This window comes from Mesocricetus auratus, unplaced genomic scaffold (assembly GCF_017639785.1).
Source record: "Mesocricetus auratus isolate SY011 unplaced genomic scaffold, BCM_Maur_2.0 Super-Scaffold_4256, whole genome shotgun sequence".
Lineage (NCBI taxonomy): Eukaryota > Metazoa > Chordata > Mammalia > Rodentia > Cricetidae > Mesocricetus > Mesocricetus auratus.
Window position 1 is genome coordinate 112,888,137 of NW_024429182.1, and position 21,574 is coordinate 112,909,710.

Below are 21,574 nucleotides of genomic sequence, written 5' to 3' on the forward strand. Positions count from 1 at the left end.
TAAAGACTCTTTGCTTTTACATACAAAATCCTTGTTGGATTTTGGGGGACTCCATGGTTGGTTGTAACAGATGAGAATTAACCTGATAAATGTCGAATAAAGTTGGAGAACTGAAAACAAAACAATCAAAACAAAACCCTTGCTCAAAAACTTAAGTTAGAGAGCAATAGAAAACATTGACCTCTGGTCTCCCATGCACATACATCTAAACTTGTACATGCAAGAGTACACTCACGCGCGCGCGCACACACACACACACACACACACACACACACACACCACTTTGAACCCCTTGGATCCATTAGGACTGAAAATTTTCAAATCTGTAACTAGCTGAGTAAGTTCCTGTGTCTTCACAGGTTTGAAACACTGACTTCCTCCTGGAAGCACTACTGGAGCAGTATGTTTTTTCTCTCTGGTCTAAAGCTAGCCTTACTGCCTTGTTTTTAAGTATACATTTAATATTTATTATTATAAATTCTCTGGAACAACACTACTCATCAGTCATTTATGCATTACTTTTCAAAATTCTGGCTGGCGGGAAGACTTTAAAATTGATGTTCTGATATTCATTCTATGGTGAAGTCACATTTGCAAGCTCAGAAGACACAGGTTATCCACCCCACTTCTCTGCTCTAAGTTGCTACTAAGTAAAATGTACTAATTACTTAGTAGAATACAATTCAACTGTGACACAATAGCATTGCAAATTAAAGACAAGGTGACCAGAAATTTAATTCCAATCAATTGACAGATGTGCTTTGAGTTTCCATAATGGGATTAGGACATGATGCTTGGTCCTTCTGATGTCACAGGGGAAACAAGAGGAACACAGGCCTCATCTACAAATAGATGAGCAACTCCAAATATTGGGATCTATTTCACAGGCTCTAGGCCTCTTGTGAAGACTCCTCACAAAGGGTGGCAGGAAGGTACACTCGCCTGAAGAACGAATGACCTCAGTGATGGGAAGATTTGGGCCCCTATGCTTTGTTTCTTTCAATGCTTATCTCCAAGGTGCTTTGTCAGCATTTTGCAGCTCTTGGAGCTCCCACCCCCATAACCCCACCCCTCCTCGCTGGGTTCCAGTGATCTCATTTACAACACACTGGAAAAAAGGCCACAGAATGAAAAGTGTGGAGGAGAAAGGTATTTTGCCCCAAAAAGCTTTCCACTGAATGGTAGGCCCTCCCCTGAATTAACACCAACAGATTCCCCTGCAGTCATCTCAAAGTGTCCCGTGCTCTCATTTAGAAATGGAGAACTTCTCATTTCTCTCCACTTCGGTGTGTTGGTTAAACAGATACATCCTTAAAATCGCCTCCATCATTAGCCATACACATTTTTTTTCCTGCTCAGGAACAAGGAGGATTTAGGCATAACTACTCCACAACCGATCCATACAATGCTCACTTCGTTGGTATTGAGAAAACACTTTATAACAGTGTAAAAATCTGTTGCTTCTGATTCTTGTGTCAGTTAATGCTGCATCAAATCACAAGTAACAAAGCAAATACAACAATACAGTAAGGATGTAAAGTTTGGGGCCAGCAAGATGGCTCAGCAGAGAAGGGCACTTGTCACTAAGCCTAATGACCTGAGTAGCATTCTGAACCTACCTGGTGGAAGAAGAGAACCAACTCCAGATGTCTAGGAATGAACAATGAACACAGAGTTCACGCATACACACACACACACACACACACACACACACACACACACACACACACACACACACACACACACGGAGGGAGGAGAGGGAGGGGCAAGCTATACTTTATCTTTCTGAACCACTATGACAGAGCAAGGGAGTGCAGAGGTCCCCCCATTTTGTATTCTTATTAGTGCCATTTCAAGTTTCACTAGACTTTGATCTCCTGGATGGAGAATCCCATGGAAAAATCAGCCAACTTTTTTCTAGGAACCCAAGGTCAAGATGCCCCAGTTAACTTAGCTTCTGATTCCTTGTGCATCTCTTCCACCCCTGCAGCTACAGAGCTAGACAACAGGATGTGGAAGGCTCTTGGTCTAAATGCTCAGGGGTGGACTGGGTTCTTGAATACCTAAGTGTAGTCCCAACCAGCTAGAATAAAGACTTTCAATTAGCTATCCATTGTGTCTGAGTGGTCATCTCTGGTGTGCTCCTTGTAACATTTTCCCCACTGAGGTCTCCAGAGACTGGACCCCAACACTTAGGGTCTTGGGACCCCCAGGGCCAGGGAAGTGTGTACCAGCTGGAGAGGACTCTTAGGGGGTGAGCTCACTGAGAGATTCCAGGGAACTAGGAAAATCTTCTCCATCCCATCACTGCCGAATGCTCCAGAGGCAGTCTGTTTCAACCCCCCAAAAGATAAACCAGAAGTCAATTAGTCTGAACACTGGGGAGGTAAGTTTGGTCTGTAAGAGGTGCCATCTGGTTTGGACACAGAGGAGAGGTCCGACGCAGCTGTAGATCCTGTGTGAGGTGTCACTGGATTCCCTGGTCTGTTCAGGTATATGAATGTGTGAGGTGTCACTGGTCTGTTCAGGTGTATGAATGGGTGGTAGCCACCCCTCGCTGTCCTTACTACATGTATGACTATGTGTCACTGTGTGTTTCTGTCGATACTGTTGTTTGGAGAAACAGATTTAAAGTGGAAGGAGAGGGAGATGTCCTAGACCATGACTACCAGCTCCCTCGAGGCATTGCATAATTTCCTGATTTCCCACAGGTTCGTGGACCGACCCTTGTCGCGGCACCCCTCTTTTGGGTGACAACTGGACACACCTTGGCAGTCAGCTGTTCTTGTTGAAATGGTGATGTAGGTGCTCACACCCTCTTGGCTTAAGACTTGTGCCCTCTTTTTGGGGACCTGAATCCTTTTGCCCTGTCCTGGTTGCTCACAGAAAACTCAATCCTCTGTGTCTGTTCTCTCAGCTTCCAGGAGGAAGCTGACCTTTTCCCGTCCTCTTGTCCTCTTCTGGTTTGTATAGTTGGTTGATTCCCACTTGTAGTCCTAGGGTCCTGGTCTTGTTCTCTGTGTGGAGGAGGGGAGGGCATCAGAGTGTGTACAGGAAGGAGAAACAGGTGCTCTCTGCTCCTTTTTCCTCCTTCTCTAAGCAGCTGGTTGCACCCACAGAAAGGGGAAGTAATTCTCTCAGTAGTGCTGTGGGGGCAGGAGAGTGGACACTCAACACCCCCCACCCCTCACGGTTTACAGCCTCTTCTCTAGCAAAGGCTTGTATAATTGGAAGATCCCCAAACCCTCCACTTTCAGAGAAGCCACAGACCCTTTCAGTCTGTTGGAAACAGACTGTTTCAAGGTAAGAAGGAATGGGATGTCTTTTTGTGTCAATCATTATTGGGGCAATAAAAAACCGGCTAAAAGCAGCAGTCGTAAAACCTGCCAATGTATCCAAGGTAGGTAGGTCAGGTTACTTAAGGACTTGATAAATTGTCCACTAGGTTTCTGGAACAGCTCTGTGCGGACATGTGGGTTATTAGCTCCCATTGACCCAGATGCCACCCCCCCCAAATCAAGAAACCACTAATGTTACCTTTGCCATACAGTTGGTTCCAGACACAAGGATAAAGCTCTAGAAACTACAGGGCTTTGAAGGGATGACTATGTCTCAGCTTTTGGAAACTGCTCATAAAGGGAAGAAGCTCTGCGAGGTGACTGCTCCCTTGGGGAAACCTACAAGAGACGCAATGGAGAAAACAGACCCGGAGAAGGGGTTCAGGAGCTCGATAGCATCGTTTCATGGGGCCCTGAGTGTAGAGCTGATGGAGTTTAGACAAATATATCCACAAAGTACCCTGCTCCGGTGTGTGGTTGGCCTCCTCAGAGCTCCAACCACAGAGGGAGAATATAGACAGCTAGCAGAAGGCATTTTAGAAGCTCTCCAAGTCTTGGGGTACCAAGTCTCAGCTAAGAAGTCTCAATTTGTGTTCCTTGGGTCACCTGGCTAGGCTACAACTCGGAGGAAGGAAAGTAGATGATTTCCCACAACTGTACTTCAGCTGTCCTACAAACCCCAACACCCTCCACACCTGCCCATTGAAAAACTAAGATTAGAACTTCCTGGAGGCGGTTGGATGCTGTCAGCTCTGGATTGGTGGAATCTGCTGAGATGTCAGCACCAGGGGTACAATCTTTGGAATAGACTGAGACTGAACAGACGGCCTTCAGGGCCTTGAAAAAGATCCTGGTGTCTACACCAGTCCTGGTCCTCACAGACATTACTACGCCATTCCATTATATATATATGAAGCCAGAAGCATTGCCTAAGGGGTCTTCATGCAAACTCTGGGTCCCTGGAAAAGTCCATTGTCAGTATCTGCTCAAGAGACAACCTGGTCACAGCTACATGACCAGCATGCCACTGCCCTGCTGGTATAGGAAGCTAACAAATTAACTTTAGTGCATGAGCTGCTCCTGACAACCCCTCACTCTGCTGAGGTATTCTTGAGGCGAGCACCTGAGAGTTGCCAATGACCCAGGCATCGAATGCCTAGTGTTCTGATACCAATCCCTGCTTGTGGACGAAGTCTGCATTTGGTCACAACCCTGCCAGTCTCCTGCCAAATATGACTCCTTGGGTCCACTGCCTGATCTGACTGGCATCGTGTTGGTGACACTGAATGAGGTATTTTTCACAGATGGGAGCAGTTTTGCTCCAAAATAGGATTAGGTATGCAGGGGCAATAGTGGTGACCCAAGATAAGATTATCTGGGTATAATCTTTAATCCGGGGAACCTCAGCTCAAGGATCTGAGCTTTTTATCTTTGATTAAAGCTCTCTGCTGGGGGAAAGCCAAGGCGGTGGCCATATACACTGATACACTGATACACTTTCTTCACGGCCCATGTCCATGGGTTCTATATAAAGAAAGAGGATTGCTAAACTCAACAGGAAAAGAAATGAAAAACATAGAAGAAATCTTAGTTCTATTGGAAACTATCTGGTTACCCAACATGGTGTCCATTGTCCATTGCAAAAGACACCAAAAAAGGTGATTCTCCCAGAAGGCAGAGGTAAAAGTATGGCTGACTTAGCCACTTGGGTAGTGGCTCTAGAACCAGTGGGTCCTCTCCAAGTCTTGTTATCCCTGCTGGAGCCCAGTTTACTGGACTGACTGGAATGCACCTCAGGGCCAGACTGACAGAAACAAGACTGGCCACACAGGATAAGCAAGGATTGTGGGTGCTGCCAGATGCAGATCCATCCTTCCCACGAGTCTGAGAAAGCACTGGTTGCTTACTTAGGAGTCACAGGCACTGCTGAACTCCACAGACCCAGGTCTGATGTTCCAAATTTGGAAGCCTAATTAAAGACACCACTTTTAGATGTGCCATCTGTGCTCAGGTAAACCCCAAAGGGAGAAGGAAGATCCCACAAGGAACCTAGGCTTGAGGAAATGGGTGTGGGGAACACTGGTAGTTTAGGCTTTACTTAAATCTTTCCTACTGTTTTTGGCCATGAACATTTGCAGGTTTGCTGACACCATCTCAGGATGGGTGGAGGCCTACTCCATCTGAAAAGACACTGCTCCAGTAGTTACTAAGAAACGTCTTCAGGAATTAATTCCTACATTTGGACTGCCATTAGCTTTGAGATACAACAATAACCCAGCCTTCATGAACAAAATGTCTCAAAATCTGATAAAGGTATTAGGTATTAATTGGAAATTACAGTGTGAATATAAGCCACAGAGCTCAGGCCAGATAGAAGGGATGAATAGAACTCTTAAGATTCTGAGCAACTTGGTACTGAAAACTGGTGAAAAATTGGGTCAACCCCCTCCCCTTTACCGTTCTTAGGGCTCATACACTCTTTACTGGGAGGGGCTTACTCCTTCTGAAATTGTGTTTAGGAGACCACCTCTGTCTTCAACAGTGTTCTGTTGCTGGGAAAAGGCATGATGACCATGGCAACTCTTATTTTAAAAAGCATTTATTTGGGACTGGTTTACAGTTCAGAGGTTTAGTCCATTATCATCATGGTGGAGAAACCAGTGGTACACAGACAGACATAGTGCTGGAGAAGCTGAGAGTTCTATATCCAGATTTGCAGGAAGAAGGAAGAGAGTGAGCCACTCACTGGGCCTGTTTGGGCTTCTGAAGCCTCAAAACCCATCCCCAGTGACGTACTTCCTCCAGCAAGGCACATCTACTCCTGCAAGGCCATACACCTCCTATTCTTCTAAGTAGTGCCACTCCCCTGGGACTAAGCAATTCAGATATTTGAGGCTATGAGAGTAATTTTTATTCAAACCACCAGAGCCTCCCATCCTCCCCTAACTCCAAGATATTCCCCAGGCAGAAATCCTTTATCAAGTCATATGGCGCTTTGCGGGAAGCTTGTCAGATAACTGACCAGACTATGAAGGGAATCCTGCCATCTCCCACATCTGGATCCGCCCATCAGTTCCATCCAGAAGACTTGGTTTGGATAAAGAGGGTCCCTGCCTGGACCCTGGAACCCACCTGGAAGGGACCCCGTCCAGTCATCCTTACCACCCCAACTGCTGTCAAAGCTAATGTCATCCCTTGAAGAAAAAACTGATGATGATGACATATGGGCTGTCACTTGGACTTTGGACCCCTTAAAGATAAGACTGACCAGAGTTTACTAACCAGTAGTACACATTCCCCATCAGGCCCAAACCTGGACATGGGAATTCATAAAAGTCAGGGATGGAAAACTTGGTCTTTTGGGTGGATCTCTGTTTTTCATGTCTCTTCTAGGGGTGGAAAAATGTGGGTCTAGGGGAGGGATGAGGATCAGTAAACCAGGTTGTGGGAAAGACTGGCTAGAAAAAGGCCTTTAGGGATTGCATTTTTATGTCCTGCCAATGTTGAGTTGTCTTGCCAAGGACAAGGTATCTGCATCATGTCCTCAAATTACTTGGCTTGCTTGTGCTAATGATTTGACTAAGTGCTTCCTCTGACTCAAAGGAAACTCACACCCCCACTCCATGTATACTGGACTATGCTAACCCCCACATACATGCTCACAATGGAGAAGAGGGAAGACCGCATGCTGGCCTTGGAGCAGTGTTAATGAAGGTCAAAGGGCTCCAATTTTTGTCTGGATCCTAGTAGGGACAGGAATAGATGGTGCAACTGACATAGGCACCTCAGCCTTGATTGTTGGGAACCAGAACTTTAGGGGACTCGGTTCCCAGACATACTTAGACCTAGGCAATTTGGAGAATTCTATTGGAGAGGCAAGTTAACTTCCTCACAGATAGTCTTACAGAACTGGAGGAGGTTAGACTTTTTTATGAAACAGGGAGGACTTTGATTGGCCTTAGGAAAAGCCTGCTGTTTCTATGCCAACCAATCAGAGATAATTAGGGAAAGCATTGGCGTGGTCTGAGAAAGCCTCAAAGTAAAGAAAAAAGACATAGATCAGAGACTTGGCATCATTCTCTGTTTACCTGATCCCCATGACTGACAACCTTGCTGCTAGTGTTAGCCAGACTGTTGGTTTTTATTCTGGTCAGGCTAACAGTGGACTCCTGAACCCTCAACAGCATGGCCAACTGCATCAAACAGAGGATAAACTCAGTTACGCTACTGGCCCTTAGGATCAAGTATGCCCCTCCAGAACAGGAGAAGTCAGTGCTTTGACTCATGCCCATAGAACCAGTGGGGAATATTACAGGGTGAGACAGTGCAGAGGTTCCTCCATCTTGCTTTCTTGCTGAGGCTATTCCAGGTTTAACTAGAATTTGGTTTCCTTGATGGAGAATCCCATGGAAAATTACTCAGCTCTATTCTAGGATGTCCGGCTAACTTGGGTTCTGTTAAACTGCTTGCTTGTGCAAAGACCTCCCACCTGCAGCCACAAAGTGAGATACTGGGATGTGAGATTTTCCTTTAAAAGCCTTTTGCTCTAAGGTTTGGAGCTACACTTGGGTCCCTGGATGCCTGAATGTAATCCCAGCCAGCTAGAGTAAAGACTTTCAATTGCCTATAAACTGTGTTTGAGTGGTCATCTCTGGTGGGTTCCCTGTACCACCACCATCCTCCATGTGAAAGTCCATCTCTTGGTGGCTATAGTTCTAGCAACAAAGCCTGCCACCCAAGTGAAACAAGAAAGAGATGCTGAGTCTGGCTCTGGGCTGGCAATGCGGCTTAGTGGTTCTGCCCAGTGATACAATTTAGAGGTCTTGATCTGGCTCATTTTGTCTGCCAGTTGAAGAAAAGGTAGGAAAACATCTCAGTTGAGACAGGTAGCAGTGTAGAAATCTCAAACACAGCAAACAGGAGCTTACAAAATCGATGGTGGAAGAAATGTGTTTATTGGGGGTGAGGAAACATCCATGCAACAGAAACACAATGAAAAAGACCCTTGGCAAAGCAGAGTGGGTCTCAGTAAGCCGAGAAGTCTAGTCTCTTCTAAAGGCCTGGGGTTTCTTAAGGGTTTTCCTCCCCTGATTTAGGGTTGTCTGTTTGGAGAAAGATAGGATGGTTGGCTCACAATTGTGTAACACGTCCGGATCCGGCCTGGAACTTGTTGGGCCAGTCCCTGGGCAGAGGGACTGCTGACAGGAGAAAGGCCTTTAAGTCTTTAATATGACAGGCTTCTGTCTCAGGGGAGGAGGACGAGGAAGAGGCCACCTTGGAAGCTCCCCATCTTTATTTCCTAGTCATGGCCCCTCTCTCTTATCTGTCCCACCAGGTCATCTGTCTCACTCCTAGTCGCTTACCAGTCCTGAAAAGAAAGAATGCATTTCTGGAAGATCCTCAGATTTCATGTCATGTGGCTCTCCTTATATCAAGGGAGGCTGGGTGACTGGCTTCATTGTAAGCCTTGTTACTGAGGACAAAATCTGGGCTTTGCCTTCTAGAAAGGCGGGTTGGCTGCACAGCTAAGCCACAGAGCACAAGGACACTGCCCATTAGGTGTGATGTTAGCAGGAGTGTGGGTCATTTTGCTCTTCCTCCAGACCACATTGCATTAATACTGTTTACACGAAAAAGCAAACAAACAAAAAACCCAAAAAAACAATACTTGGGTCTATATTCACCAAACCATTCATTCATTAGCAACTTAATTAACATTTTCAAATGCACTGTCTATGCTTGTCATAGGGAGAAAAAAGATGGATAGAATACACATGGTTCCTGATCCCTGAGTTAACACAGACTCTGGTGTCAGAATGAATAAATCTGATTCCACCCTGACAGATGAGACAGGTTTTGTATTTTAATGATTTATCTATTATTTTTAATCGCATGCATGTGTGCCTGTAGGAGTGAACCCCACAAAGCTACCCGCCCAACTGGGCGGGGTCAAGGTAGAGATAAAAGGTAGTGAAAGGAAAAGGGGCCTCCCTCTTTTCTCCTGGAAGCCAGCCACGCTTCTAACTCCTGGTATGTGCGACTCTCTCTCTCCCTGATAAATAAATATATTGTTTTTCCCTATATAGCCTCGAGTATCGTTATATGTGCCCATAAGTGCAGGTATACTGGGAACTAGACTCATGTCCTCTGTAAGAACAGCACATACTCTTAAAGTCTGATCCATTGCTCTAGCTCACAGGACAGTTTTTAAGCATATGTATCCATCCTTCTCTTCTGATCATAACACTTGGATCATGTTTACATGTTTTGCTTTTGTTAATAAAGTCAATCTTCAGCAATTCAGCACATAGAAGACTAATACGAAAGACAGTGTCAAACTTGTGTTTCTACTATCAAATAGTAGAAACCAATGCTTTCAGCTACATGGTATAGCTCCTTAGCCCCGGTTGGTGAGTGAGGATAGAGTTGTGTCAGCAGCAGTGACAATCCTTACACTAGGCTGTGACATGAACTTCTTCCTTCACATGTCCCAGGTCAATTCATTGACTGATCATGCTAAGGACCCAACAGATACATTTGCCAATTTGAATTTCAAAGTTAGACCTCATTCTGCTAGAACATTAAATCACATGAGAGTTCTTTAAGGTCAAATTGGACAGCAGTTAACCATGGCCCTTGCATCTTATGGGGCACAGCTCTTCTCAGTGGTAGACATTAAACTCCCCCTACTCAATGCACACTGTCTTATCTATGGATGTTCACACCTGAAGATGGCAGTACAGAGAGATTAGCATCCAAAGAACTAGAAAGTGTTTGCTGAAGATGTTTTACATGCCAAATGTGCTGATACTGAGCTTGTCAGCCCTTGGGCAGCACATCTCATATTGGAGGGTCACACAAACTCTAATCTCTGCTCTACGTGATATGGGTGAGCAAGACTTGTTCTCTATGGCACACAACATAAGGGTTTAAGTTTAATATTTACATAAATATGAATGAGCTTACTTTTCCAGGAAGCCTCTCTCTGTATAGTTTCTTAAAATGATCCAAAAATTTAGGTTTTCTAGTTATTGGTAAATCACACAAATCCTCTTTGGAAGGAGACAGAGACTAAACTAAATAAACAACTTGAAGTTTCCCCACAGAGCATCTGGAATATGATCGCTATCCTTTCCATTGGCAGCACAAAGATGTGGATCTACGAATCATTAGCTGTCCTTTCAGGAGCCTGCACTAGGCTGTTCTATTAGGTGGGAGGTGTGGTGCTGGAGATACATTGATGGAGAGGAGTAGAGTGGACGCTTTTCATCTCTGTTCTCAGAGTCCTCTATTCTTGTTCTGCATTAGATTAACATGTGATGTACTACACTTCTGTTCCTCACAGAAAAAATACCACCAAGTTGGAACCTGAGACCCTTGCCTAATGCTACAAGATAGTTTAGTGAGTAAAGAAAGCTGCATGGTTTCAAGTGTGATAACCTGAGTTTAATTCCCAAACCTACTATCTGCCTGTCTCTCTGTCTGTCTGTCTATTTATTTATTTATATGAGACAGGGTCTCATTGCCCAGTTTGGTCTCAGCTCACTATGCAGTTGAGGATGACCTTGAACTTCTGAACCCCCCTCACCATTTCTGAGTTAATAGTTTTTTTAATGCATATGCAAAGCTGTTTTTAATCTTCTCTTTGTGTCCTGACTCTTGCAGAGATTGTCTTATCTTTTGTAGCTCTGACAGCTGATCTAGTGGGTACACCAACATGAAAAACACCACACACACACACACACACACACACACACACACACACACACACACACACACCACATACCTACCTACTGAATACAAAAAACAAGGTTTCCAGGCAGTAATAGCACAAGCCTTTAATCCCAGTCCTCGGGAGGCAGAGTCAGGAGGATCTCTGTGAGTTCAAGGCCAGCCTGGTCTACAGAGCTAGTTGCAGGAAAGACTCCAAAGCTACAGAGAAACACTGTCTCAAAAACCAAAACCAACCAACCAAACAAAGACAATCCCTCCCCAAAAAAAAGAAAAATAGAAAGGAGGAATGAAAGCAGGCAAAAAACGTGTAACAACTTGAAAGTTTTTGGGTAAAAGGAAACTCAAGGCCAGAAGCTAAATCCTGCCCAGCTAACTTGATTTAGTGAAGACACGGCCTTTTAAAAGTCAGTCAAGGTTACTTCTGAAGTTGGTCCTGATAAATTCATTTAGATTAGGGTACTCAAAATTTTTAAAAAGTTGTAATATTTCTTGGGTCATCTGTGAGGGAAACAGGTCTGGCAGTGGTGACTGCCCACTGGGGCTCTGGTTGCATTGCAGGTAGCCTGGAATGCCCTCCTCTCTGTCCCAGAAAGGGAAGCCTAGTGCCAAAGCCCATGGGAAACGGCAGCCCATGGGTGTCCTGCCAACTGGACACTATGGTTCACAATATTTCCAAGTCCCTGAGAGTTATATTTGGAAAGCCACTGGAAGCTGATTGCCAAGGCCACAGCAGATTAAAATCGCTGTTGTCTTTCATGATTAGAACTGGCGCCAACACAATTCGAGACAAACTAACATCATAAACGATAAATACAAAGTATCCAGCTGGCACCTCAGGGTGTCATAAAAGGTGTGTGGGGTGGGGAGGAAGGACCACATCAACACCATTTGTTATAAGAGTCACCTGGCTCTGCTGTAATAGTGGTCACAGAAAGACTAGCATACACAAACACACAATAGCTACCAGCAACACGGGAACACGTACGAGATGGTCCAGTACGATTATGGTAGAGGCTGTTAAAAAAAGTCTGGATTCTCAGCACTTGGTGGTGGAGGCAAGGAACATCACAAGTTATAAATCAGCCTAGGCTGAACTGTCTCAAACAGTCAAGAGAAAAAACCAAGTAGTGTTGAATAGACGAGAGCAAGGTATTTTTAATTCATTCAATTCTCTTTCCCAATAATTTTCTTTTCCAAAATTCCCAATAACCCCCACCAGGACATAAATTGGTTTTGGAGAACCGAATCCCTAGATACCTGCACACCTCCTTTGATTCCAGGATAATCCCAACCGTCCCCGCCCACTCACCTTTTTATGTTCAGAGTCCCACCCCAGACAAGATAAGCCCCGCCCCAGACAGGGAGACCCGCCCAGATGAAGGAACCTCGCTTCAGACCCAGAGTTCGTTCCAAGGAGTAGCCCCGCCCAGACGCGCTAATTCCCGCCCAGAGGCGGGAGTCCCGCCCACAAGTGGGAGTCTTGCTTCAAACTAGGGCGTCCGTTCGGATGGGTAGCCCCGCCCACCTGTGGGGGCGCGCCGCGCGGTAACCCGGAAGTGGCGGCAGCGTGCGGGGGCGGGGCGGCGCGCTCGAGCGGGCCATGGCCACCGCCGCCGCCGGCTTTGTGTGCCTCGCGCAAGCCCCGGCCGTCCGCGCCTCGCCGGGGCTGCGGGGCCGTCGCTGACCCGCCCCGCTCGCCGCGTAGCGCCTGCCTGGCCCCGCCCCTGGCCTCTCCGCCTCCTCGGCCGGCCTCCCGCTCCCGGCGCGCACCCTCCGCGCTCTCTGCGCTTCCCTCCCGCCCGCGGCGGGCTCCAGGCCGCCCCGATGCCCGAGCCCGGCCCCAGGATGAACGGCTTCTCGCTGGGCGAGCTGTGCTGGCTCTTCTGCTGCCCGCCTTGTCCGAGCCGCATCGCCGCCAAGCTGGCCTTCCTGCCGCCGGAACCCACCTACACGGTGCTGGCACCCGAGCAGCGCGCGCCCGCGCCCGCTACGACCCCCGCGCCCGCTCCGGCGGCTCAGCCCGCCCCGGCCGAGGAGGGCGCGGGCCCCGGCGCGTGCAGCCTGCACCTGAGCGAGCGCGCCGACTGGCAGTACTCGCAGCGCGAACTGGACGCCGTCGAGGTCTTCTTCTCACGCACGGCTCGCGACAACCGGTTGGGGTGCATGTTCGTGCGCTGCGCGCCCTCCAGCCGCTACACGTTGCTCTTCTCTCACGGCAACGCCGTGGACTTGGGCCAGATGTGTAGCTTCTATATCGGCCTGGGCTCGCGCATCAACTGCAACATCTTCTCCTATGATTACTCGGGCTACGGCGTGAGCTCCGGCAAGCCCTCGGAGAAGAACCTGTATGCCGACATCGACGCCGCGTGGCAGGCACTGCGCACCCGGTGAGCCCCGAGCTGCGGGTGGGGTGCGGGCTTGTGCTTCTGGATCGTTGTATTCGTTCGGGTTCGCCAGCCCGCGGGGTTGGAGAGCTCAGACTTAAAGGGTCCTGCCTGCTTTTCACTGGTCCGCGCGGCCTGGAGTCTTTGTGGCTCCGGTTAAACGCACGTGGCCGCCGTGGGGGGTGCTAACGTACGGGCAAAACCAACTTGGTTTGGGTTGAGTTGTGTGATGAGCTGCTCTCAGGCCCTGAAGGTCTGGTAGACGTGACCTTGGGGTTCTCAGTGTCTGTGGAAGCTGGGGCGAGACGATGACCTCTGAAAGACTTTCCTAGTAGAAAGTATCCCCGGGGCGATGTCTCAACAGCCATTAAGGCAGGGGAGGGTCGGGTGTGGCGAGGACTTTGCCTCCTGGTGGGGCAGAGGAGCTGGCACTGGGAGATCAGGAAGTTAGCTGATGTTGGTCTGAGGGAAGGGGTTGACCTTGAGTTAGCGTTCATAGAACTGGGGATTGTTTATTGAGGGTCTTTTACATGCCAGGCACAAATTGTCATAGTTTGAGGACAGACCAGGTTTAAAAAAGGAAAAACTCTTGAGTTTTACTCTGAACATAGACAGACGTGTGGTTTGTGGGAAAATCAAATGACCTGCCCTGTTTTGGTGCTTGTGACCTTTCCCACTTAATCCCTATAGCACAGGTGGCAACCATACCTGAGGTCCTGTCTGTTATGAGCTTGGATTTCTTTAGTGGAACGAATGAGGACAATGCGCACTGTTGTTGCTAGAGACCTTTGTATAGTTCTTGCGAAAAGTTTATTTGCTGGGTTCAAGTACATGGCCAGTGTAACGATTTTATTTCCATATGCATTGCACATACGTTCATAAATTATCCCTTGTGCTTCTGGGGGAAATGGCTTGTATAACAGAGAAGTACTTAGTATTTACTCTGTGTTGCTTGTTCAGATTCTTCTGAGGTCTTGGAGGAGGTGTCCTCAATTGGAGTATAGCTTTTGGAAGTGATGTAGGTAGATGAGGCTACAGATGTCCTGATGGGCTGGCTGAGAAGCCACAAGTAGTTACATGCCACCTGTTCCAGAACGGGCTTCAGAAGTATGTGTCACAAGCAGGGAGTGTGATATGCCGCACGCAGCACTCCGGGGGCAGAGGCTGGAAGATTGCTGAAAGTTTGAGGCTAGCCTGAGCTACATGGTGAGTTATAGGTTGGCCAGGGCCATAGACCTTGCCTGGAAGAAGAATGTGGGCTAGTCCAATGGCTCAGTGAGTAGAGGCTGCTTTGTAGGGCAAACCTGGTAACCAGAGTTTCATCTGTGGAATCCAAAGGTGGAAGGAGAGAACTGGCTCTTCAAGGCTGTCCTGTCACCTCAGTAATTGTGCCCACACACGCCTTTCATATATACAAACACAGTTTTTTTTCTTCACACAATTATTTTTTAAAAAGCACATGCCGCACAATCTTGAACTACTAGAATCTGCCATAGTGTAGGTATTAAAAATAAATTTTGGTACTAGATGTTTGGAATGTCTATAAAAATTCCTATAGAGCGTTCCTCCTATGTGGGCCCGTCTTTATGGAAATGAAAGCCTTGTATAGGGTTGATCCTTCACTCTGCATATGTGTCTGGCTTATCACATAGGTGAGGTGTAGTTAGTTACCTTCTGCAGTCCATTGCATGTGAGAAGCATTGTTTGGGGATACATTAAAATTTGAATTACCTGGTGGTATCTCTAAATTTTGCTTGGGTTTACTTAATGTTATACTAGAACTCATACCTAAAATAAATGTGAATTTTTTGTTTTTAGTTTCTTAAAAAGCTGTTTTTGGAGACAGGGCTTTATGAATCCTACGTAGACTGGCCTCAAACTCAAAGCGCAGCTGGGAATCACCGTCACCTCCTGTCTGCTTCACGAGTGCTGGGGATACAGGTGTAACACTGGCCACTGGTTCCCGATTCTTAGACTCTGAAGACACCTCACGAGTCCTCTTGTCCTGTGTTCTCCCAGCCTTTAGACTGACTGCCTCCAGGAGGACACTCGTTTTTACATCTTGATCATGCTTTCACAAACACATTCATCTGTGACTGCCTATCTGAACCAAATGTTTCACAAAACATTCCACCCTCCCCCAAGTGGGTGCTTTGCATAGCAGAGTGTGTTCTGTTTTATTTGACTTTAAAAAAAGAGTGCTGGGTGTGAAATGTTAAGAGTATTTCCCAGCGCCTGTGTGGGTACTGCTTTTACCCGCCCACCCCATTTTGACAGAAGGCTAATCTCCCAGCCAACCAGCAGGTTTCCTGACTGATACTTTAGAGCTCTTCCACCCTAATTTTTGTAGCCATTGGATTTCTCAAAAGGTGTGAGTCTGGCTTATTGTAATCTAGATGTTCCCCGATCCTGGGGCGGATCAGGGCTTCTTGACCACCTTCCTTTAGCCTAGATTGCTGTCTTTCCTGTCTTACTCTCTGCGGCCCTTAAGTAATATAGCCTGGGGTAAGCCCATTTCTTCTCTTCCCAGCTCTGTTGAGGTCATTGCCGTGGAAGGATATCTTCTACTCCCAGTGCCAGTTCTTCTGGGCTGTTCAGAACCCCTCTTCCAAACCCAAGGTCTTCTGTGAGTGGTTCTCCTCTGACTTCCTGGTTAATCATACTGCACAGACACTGACTGGAGCATTCTCTGCCTCCCGAGTTGTCTGTCCTGGACAGTATATTATTCCCTGAGAGATAAGTTGTCCTAGTCAGAGCTAGGCAGCCCCAGAGTCCCATACGCAGGACTGTACCCTTCCTGAGCTCATGGCTGTACCATTTGGGTACATTTTGAATGTACCCTTCATGTTAAGAGTATTGATCCTAATTGGATCTTACTTATATTAGGAGATCCTTTTTGTCCCCAGCTTGTGACTCATGTGTTGAAGGCCTGGTCCCCAGTAAAGTGTTCAGAAGTAGAGCTTTGGGAGAAGTAATGGGATCATAAAGGCCCAACTTACCCAACAAATTAATCTGTTGATAGCTCTTAGTCAAATAGACTATTGGGAGGTAGGGAACCTAGAAGCAGAGCCTGATCAGAGGAATTGGTTCACCATTGTGCTTCTGAATGTTATAGCTTGCCCTGGCCTCTTGCTCTCTTCTACCTGTTTCCTGGCTGCCATGGGAGTGGTAGTGGGTGGGTGGGTGGGGACAGTCTCCGTTCTCATTCCTTTCTTCCTAATATTCTACCTTGTCACGGGCTTTTAAAAGCTGCAGAGCCAGCTGAACTTGGAGGGACTGAAGGCTTTGAAGCTTTGAGCTAAAGTAAATCCACCCTGAAGTTGTGTACTCCAGTATATCACAGAAATGAAAGTTGTAACACACTTTGCAACTCGCACTCAGCCCTTGTGCTTGTGTGGTATTGTCACAGCTGCTGTTTAGTTGAAAGTTCCTTGAGGGAAGGACCTGTCTCTCTACTCCCAGAAATTAGCACTGGGCCTTAAAATATAGATCCTGATTAAATATTTGTTCAGGGTGTTTCATTTGTATAAAGAGTGAGTGCACTCTTGATGAATGGCAGTTGGTGCCTCTAAGTTGCAGAGCTAGATCTTATTTTGCCTTCAGAGCTTAGTATCTGGTTATGACTGTCCACCAGAAAGGGGAGGGTAGGTGTCCAAATGTATTGGCTTGTAGTCTCAGCCACTTTCAAGCTGTTCTTATGGTATTGTGGTGTTTGTATTGAACAAAAGAATGATTATTCTCATTCCTCATTTGTCCTCCGTTTTCATGCATTTCCTGTGTGTATAGCTCCTGTGTGTTAATTGGGATATTAGCAGAGAGCTGGAGCTCTTCCCCGAATGCAGATCCACTTGCATGGATAAAGGCAGGAAATCCCTTAAAGAAAAAAAAAAGGGTACAGAGGCAGAAAGGCCGGTTTACTGAAATAGGTTGTTGTTTAAGGATTTTAACATTTTCTGAAAAAAAAAAAGTGTTGGAGGGTTTGAAGGAGCTAGACCTAGTGTGGAAGAAGAAAGTTGGCGTGTGACCATCTGGAGTAGCCACTGACCTGAGCCTGTTGGAGAGCACCGGAAATGCCGGTGCATCATCTCTGCACCCTGTGGTGGACATTGCAAGTGTGCTATGAATCGCAAGCAGCTGCAGGCTTTGAAGCATTTGTAGAGAGGCCGCTGTAAAGCATGGGGGCTTGCTGGAGCCTGTGTGTTGCTTGAGTTGGGGGAGAAAGTGGCTCATGTGTGCAGGGCAAGGTGAGGATAGGTGGGTCTAGGCTCTATGCGTGCCCCTTAAGGAGACATCTCTTGGCAAGGGCAATTGTGTGTACAGATGTTCAACTGTGATTTAGTGAATGTACCTAAATAAGCAACCCCCAAGAATGAGGTGCAAAGTAGGCAGAATATTTTAGCTGAATGTTCTGAGTCTAGAGACCCAGACACTGGGGCATTCATGATTTGGTTTGTTAGTGGCATTTGCTGATGTCATCAACGGAAGTCACCTCTGAGTCTTCTGTTTGACGTAGGTGGCAAGGTCAGTGGAGGAGAAAGGCATTTGGTAACAGAGAAAGCAGATGCAGAGGGGGAGATGAGAATGAGCTCTTATGCCTTGGTTCAAAAGGCAAATTAAACAAACAAAAAAAGACCCAGTATTTCATTCAGTCAGCAAACCATTTATTAGCCATTGTCTGTCTGTTTCTCTCTCTGACAACTGAAGCAGCCAAACATGTATCCACATGCTGTTTGGTCATTTTAATGTCTGCTGTTCATAGGATCTGTGATTTGGGGAATCCTGTGACAGACAGTAAAGCTGTGGTAGCATAGGTGGTGGGGGCTTAAAAGGCACCTTCTGTTGCTTTTGAATAGTATTTACAGTTGGCACTCACGAGGTGTAATTGTGTTTAGGAGTAACACAGCTTGCCTTTTCTGAGTATGGTGAAGTTGGTAGTGTAACCTCTTTGTTCTCAGAAGGAATACTGTGTGTGAGTAAGAGAAAAAGCCTAGGATTTCCGTCTGACTCTGATCAGTAGTATGAAGATAGAACCTGCTTTGAGCACTGTTTGATAGGAGGAGGAAACACAGTCGTATTTATGGAAAGGAAATGTGCTAGTCTCCTGGTATCCATGGGAGGTTGTTTCCAGAACCCCGTGGATAAAAAAATCCACAGCCCAAATTCTCAGTAGAAAATGGCACTGAATTTGCATATAACCCACGTGCATCCTCTAAATCATCTCTAGATTGCTTGTAATATCTAATGCAATGTAAGTGCTATGTAAATAATTGTTGGATTGTACTGTTTAGGGAATAATGACCAGGCAAAAGTCTTGTTCAGTAGACATGCAGTTTTTATTTTTCGGTACTTGGATGGTGAATCTGCAGGTGTGCAACTTGTGGACATAGTAGGCCAGCTGTCAGTGCCAGCCCACAGTTCCAGGAGCAGTGGGAGACTCCCATTAAGAAGGGGCTCCTCTTCAGAGCAGATGTGTTCAGGCAAAGCAGCTTGAAAGCTGGGTCTGTCTGTCAGTCTTCCAGAACCTTCTCTCTGGCTGCTCCCTCTTTCTCCCCATGCTTGGCTCTTAGGCTTGCTACTTTGCCCCTGCAGGGATCAGAGTCTGAGGGCTTGCTTCATCTCAGGGGAACCTGCTGACTGTGGTTCTGTCTGATGAACCTTGTACTTCTGCTGTGATCCAGTTGCAGGAGAAATGCTGTTTTCTCTGGGAATATGTAACTCCTTCATGGGCCTGCTCTTTTAGCATTTGGTTTAGGATACTCTTGAAGACTCATCCTCCATCATTCCCTTAAATTGAGTGTGGAAGAAGGGTTGCCAAGCCCTTTATGGCTGGCTGTCCTGAGTCTACCCAGACCTTACCCTTAAGATCTCTTTGCTGCCTACCCTCTGCCTCCTCTCTTCATCCTCCACCTTTAACTTCTCTCTGTTTAGCAGTCATGATAGTCCCAGGGGAGACTAAGGTCTGGCTTTTGAGATTGTGGTGTTCGCTTGGTCACAGCTTTCTCATTCTCACTGGCTTCTGCTAGCTTCATACTGAAGCTGTAGTTGTTCTGCTCCCCACCCAAACACACATAAGAGGTTAAAACACACACACACACACATACACACATTGATTTGTGTGTGTGTGTGTGTACAGTGTTCTAAGTAACAAATTCCTGGATTTTGATGAAAAGATAGGATTTGTAGACAGTATATAAAGGTCAAACCTTTTTGATTTGTCAGTCAATTCTAATTCAGAACTACCACTAACTAACTAACTCTATTACTTGTCCCTATGTGCTGTTGTAGCAGCAATAGGTAATTTATAAAGAAATTTCTTCCTTTTCATTCTGCAGCCTGGGAAGTCTAAGGTTCTGTGGTGTAGTGAGGGCCCTGCCTTGGCTTCCAAGAAGGTTCTTTGAATGCTGGCCACCTTTAGAGGGGTGGGAGACTTCTCCTCATGGGATAGAGTTGGGTGGGTGGAAGGGGCTTTATTTACATTGCACTGTCTTGTGCTTGCTTACAGTGGCCTTTCCTATAAAGAGACTTTTCTGAACCCTGTCTACTCTTATCTTCTAGTCTCTGTGGTTTCTCTATCCTATTCAGCAAAGAAAGGGTCCTTTTATGATTTGTCCACTCATTCTTCCTTTCGGGTGGTGGGACCATCTTGATTCATCACCTCTTGCAGGTGGGAATTAAGCTTCAGCATTGGTCTCGGGAAGAGCTGTGGCAGATGCATAGCTCCATTGTGTCTGCCCTGTCATATCTAGTGCTCTCCATTTACTGTCCTGCCCCTAGTAGGCTCTGTTTTCCATTCATTCTGAGTGTGTGACACAGAATCTTGCTCTTGAAGAGTGGAGCGCAGTTAATTCCTTAAACCAGGTCAATGGGGCAGTAATGTCACTGTTCTCTAGTGACCTCATGTGTGGGCATCTGATGAAAGCCTGGGAATAATGGTAGTGAACAGCCAAGGAAAATAGGGCTCTTCCTTTGGGTGCTTCTCGTTTCCCTGCACTTTCCCACAGACACCAGCTGACCCTGGGGTTGCTGGAAGAGGCCTGCTGTGTGGCCGCCACCCTGAACAGTCTGGGGCAGAGAAGACAGGAGAGGGATGAGGACCGAGGCTGCACAGTGCAGATGGGCTTGTGTGGTGTGGGTTAAAGGTCCCCAGCATGACATGGTCCAGTGGCATATTTTTTAATAGGAGATTTGCAGCTGGAACTGGCTTCCCGTTTATGTCAGAATCACACAGGCAAGGTTGTTTTCAACGCTAGCCTTGAGAGGCACATTGCCGCCAGCCTGAGCTTTCAGGAGTTTTGTGATTAAGGGAACAGACTTTAGTCTAACAGACTTGAATTTAGGTCTTGGCTGTGCCACTTCTAAGTTACTTGATGCCCATTTGGATGCTGTGGCTTTGTCCAGCAGCTGCCACTGACTATCATGACCGTTAAGGTGGTGTAACTGCTAATACCTACACGAGGTCCTGATACAGCACCTCCACACAGTGAGGCACAAGCAGGAGATGCCATTCCTGGGGATTGTTGATAGAGCTGATGGGGCTGCTGTGCCAGATGATATTGGAGACCACTCCCACTGGTTGCTGTTGCCCCATCCTGCCTGTAAGGAGATGTCCACTGGGAGCCTCACTTGGTGTGAGCTTAGAGCCGAGAAAAGTGACATTCTCGGGCTTTGTTGCTTTGGAGAGCCGTGTGCAGGGGAGCCGTGCTCCTACCATAGTGTTTATATTCCTAAAAGAGCACTTTCCAGGAGCAGAAACCTTACCTGTAACCCAATACCTTCAGTCACTTTGCTGGCTGTCCTTTGTATTGCTGCAGCCACAAGGGAACCCTCTCAGATGCCGCAGGGGCCAGAGGCTCTGGGGGAAGTCAGGACAGGGTAGAAACTTGGCTCCTCTGGCCATTTGGAACTTTCTGGCTGCTCTTTGCTAAGGGAACAGCCATAAGCAGTCACTTGCCCATTTCCTGAAGTTGGCCAGGGGACCTGAATCATGTTTCCTTTTAAAATATGAATGTTCCCATAATGCTTTGCACCACCTATTCAAGGAGTGTTTTCAAGGCTGTGTAACGGAGCTCATTGATAAGTTCCATGATATTGATTCACTGCAGAGCTAAAGGGCCGTGG

The 21,574-nt window shown here is 46.8% G+C and overlaps 1 protein-coding gene across 1 annotated transcript in view; it reads left to right on the plus strand.

The window, feature by feature from the left end:
* Positions 1-12,671: 12,671 nt before the first annotated feature.
* Abhd17c (abhydrolase domain containing 17C, depalmitoylase) overlaps positions 12,672-21,574 on the plus strand; it is a 36,581-nt gene continuing 27,678 nt past the window's right edge. Inside the window, exon 1 of the mRNA XM_021231696.2 lies at positions 12,672-13,459. Within this exon, the coding sequence (XP_021087355.1) occupies positions 12,897-13,459 (563 nt within the window). The 5' untranslated portion in view covers positions 12,672-12,896. The remainder of the gene's footprint in view (positions 13,460-21,574) is intronic.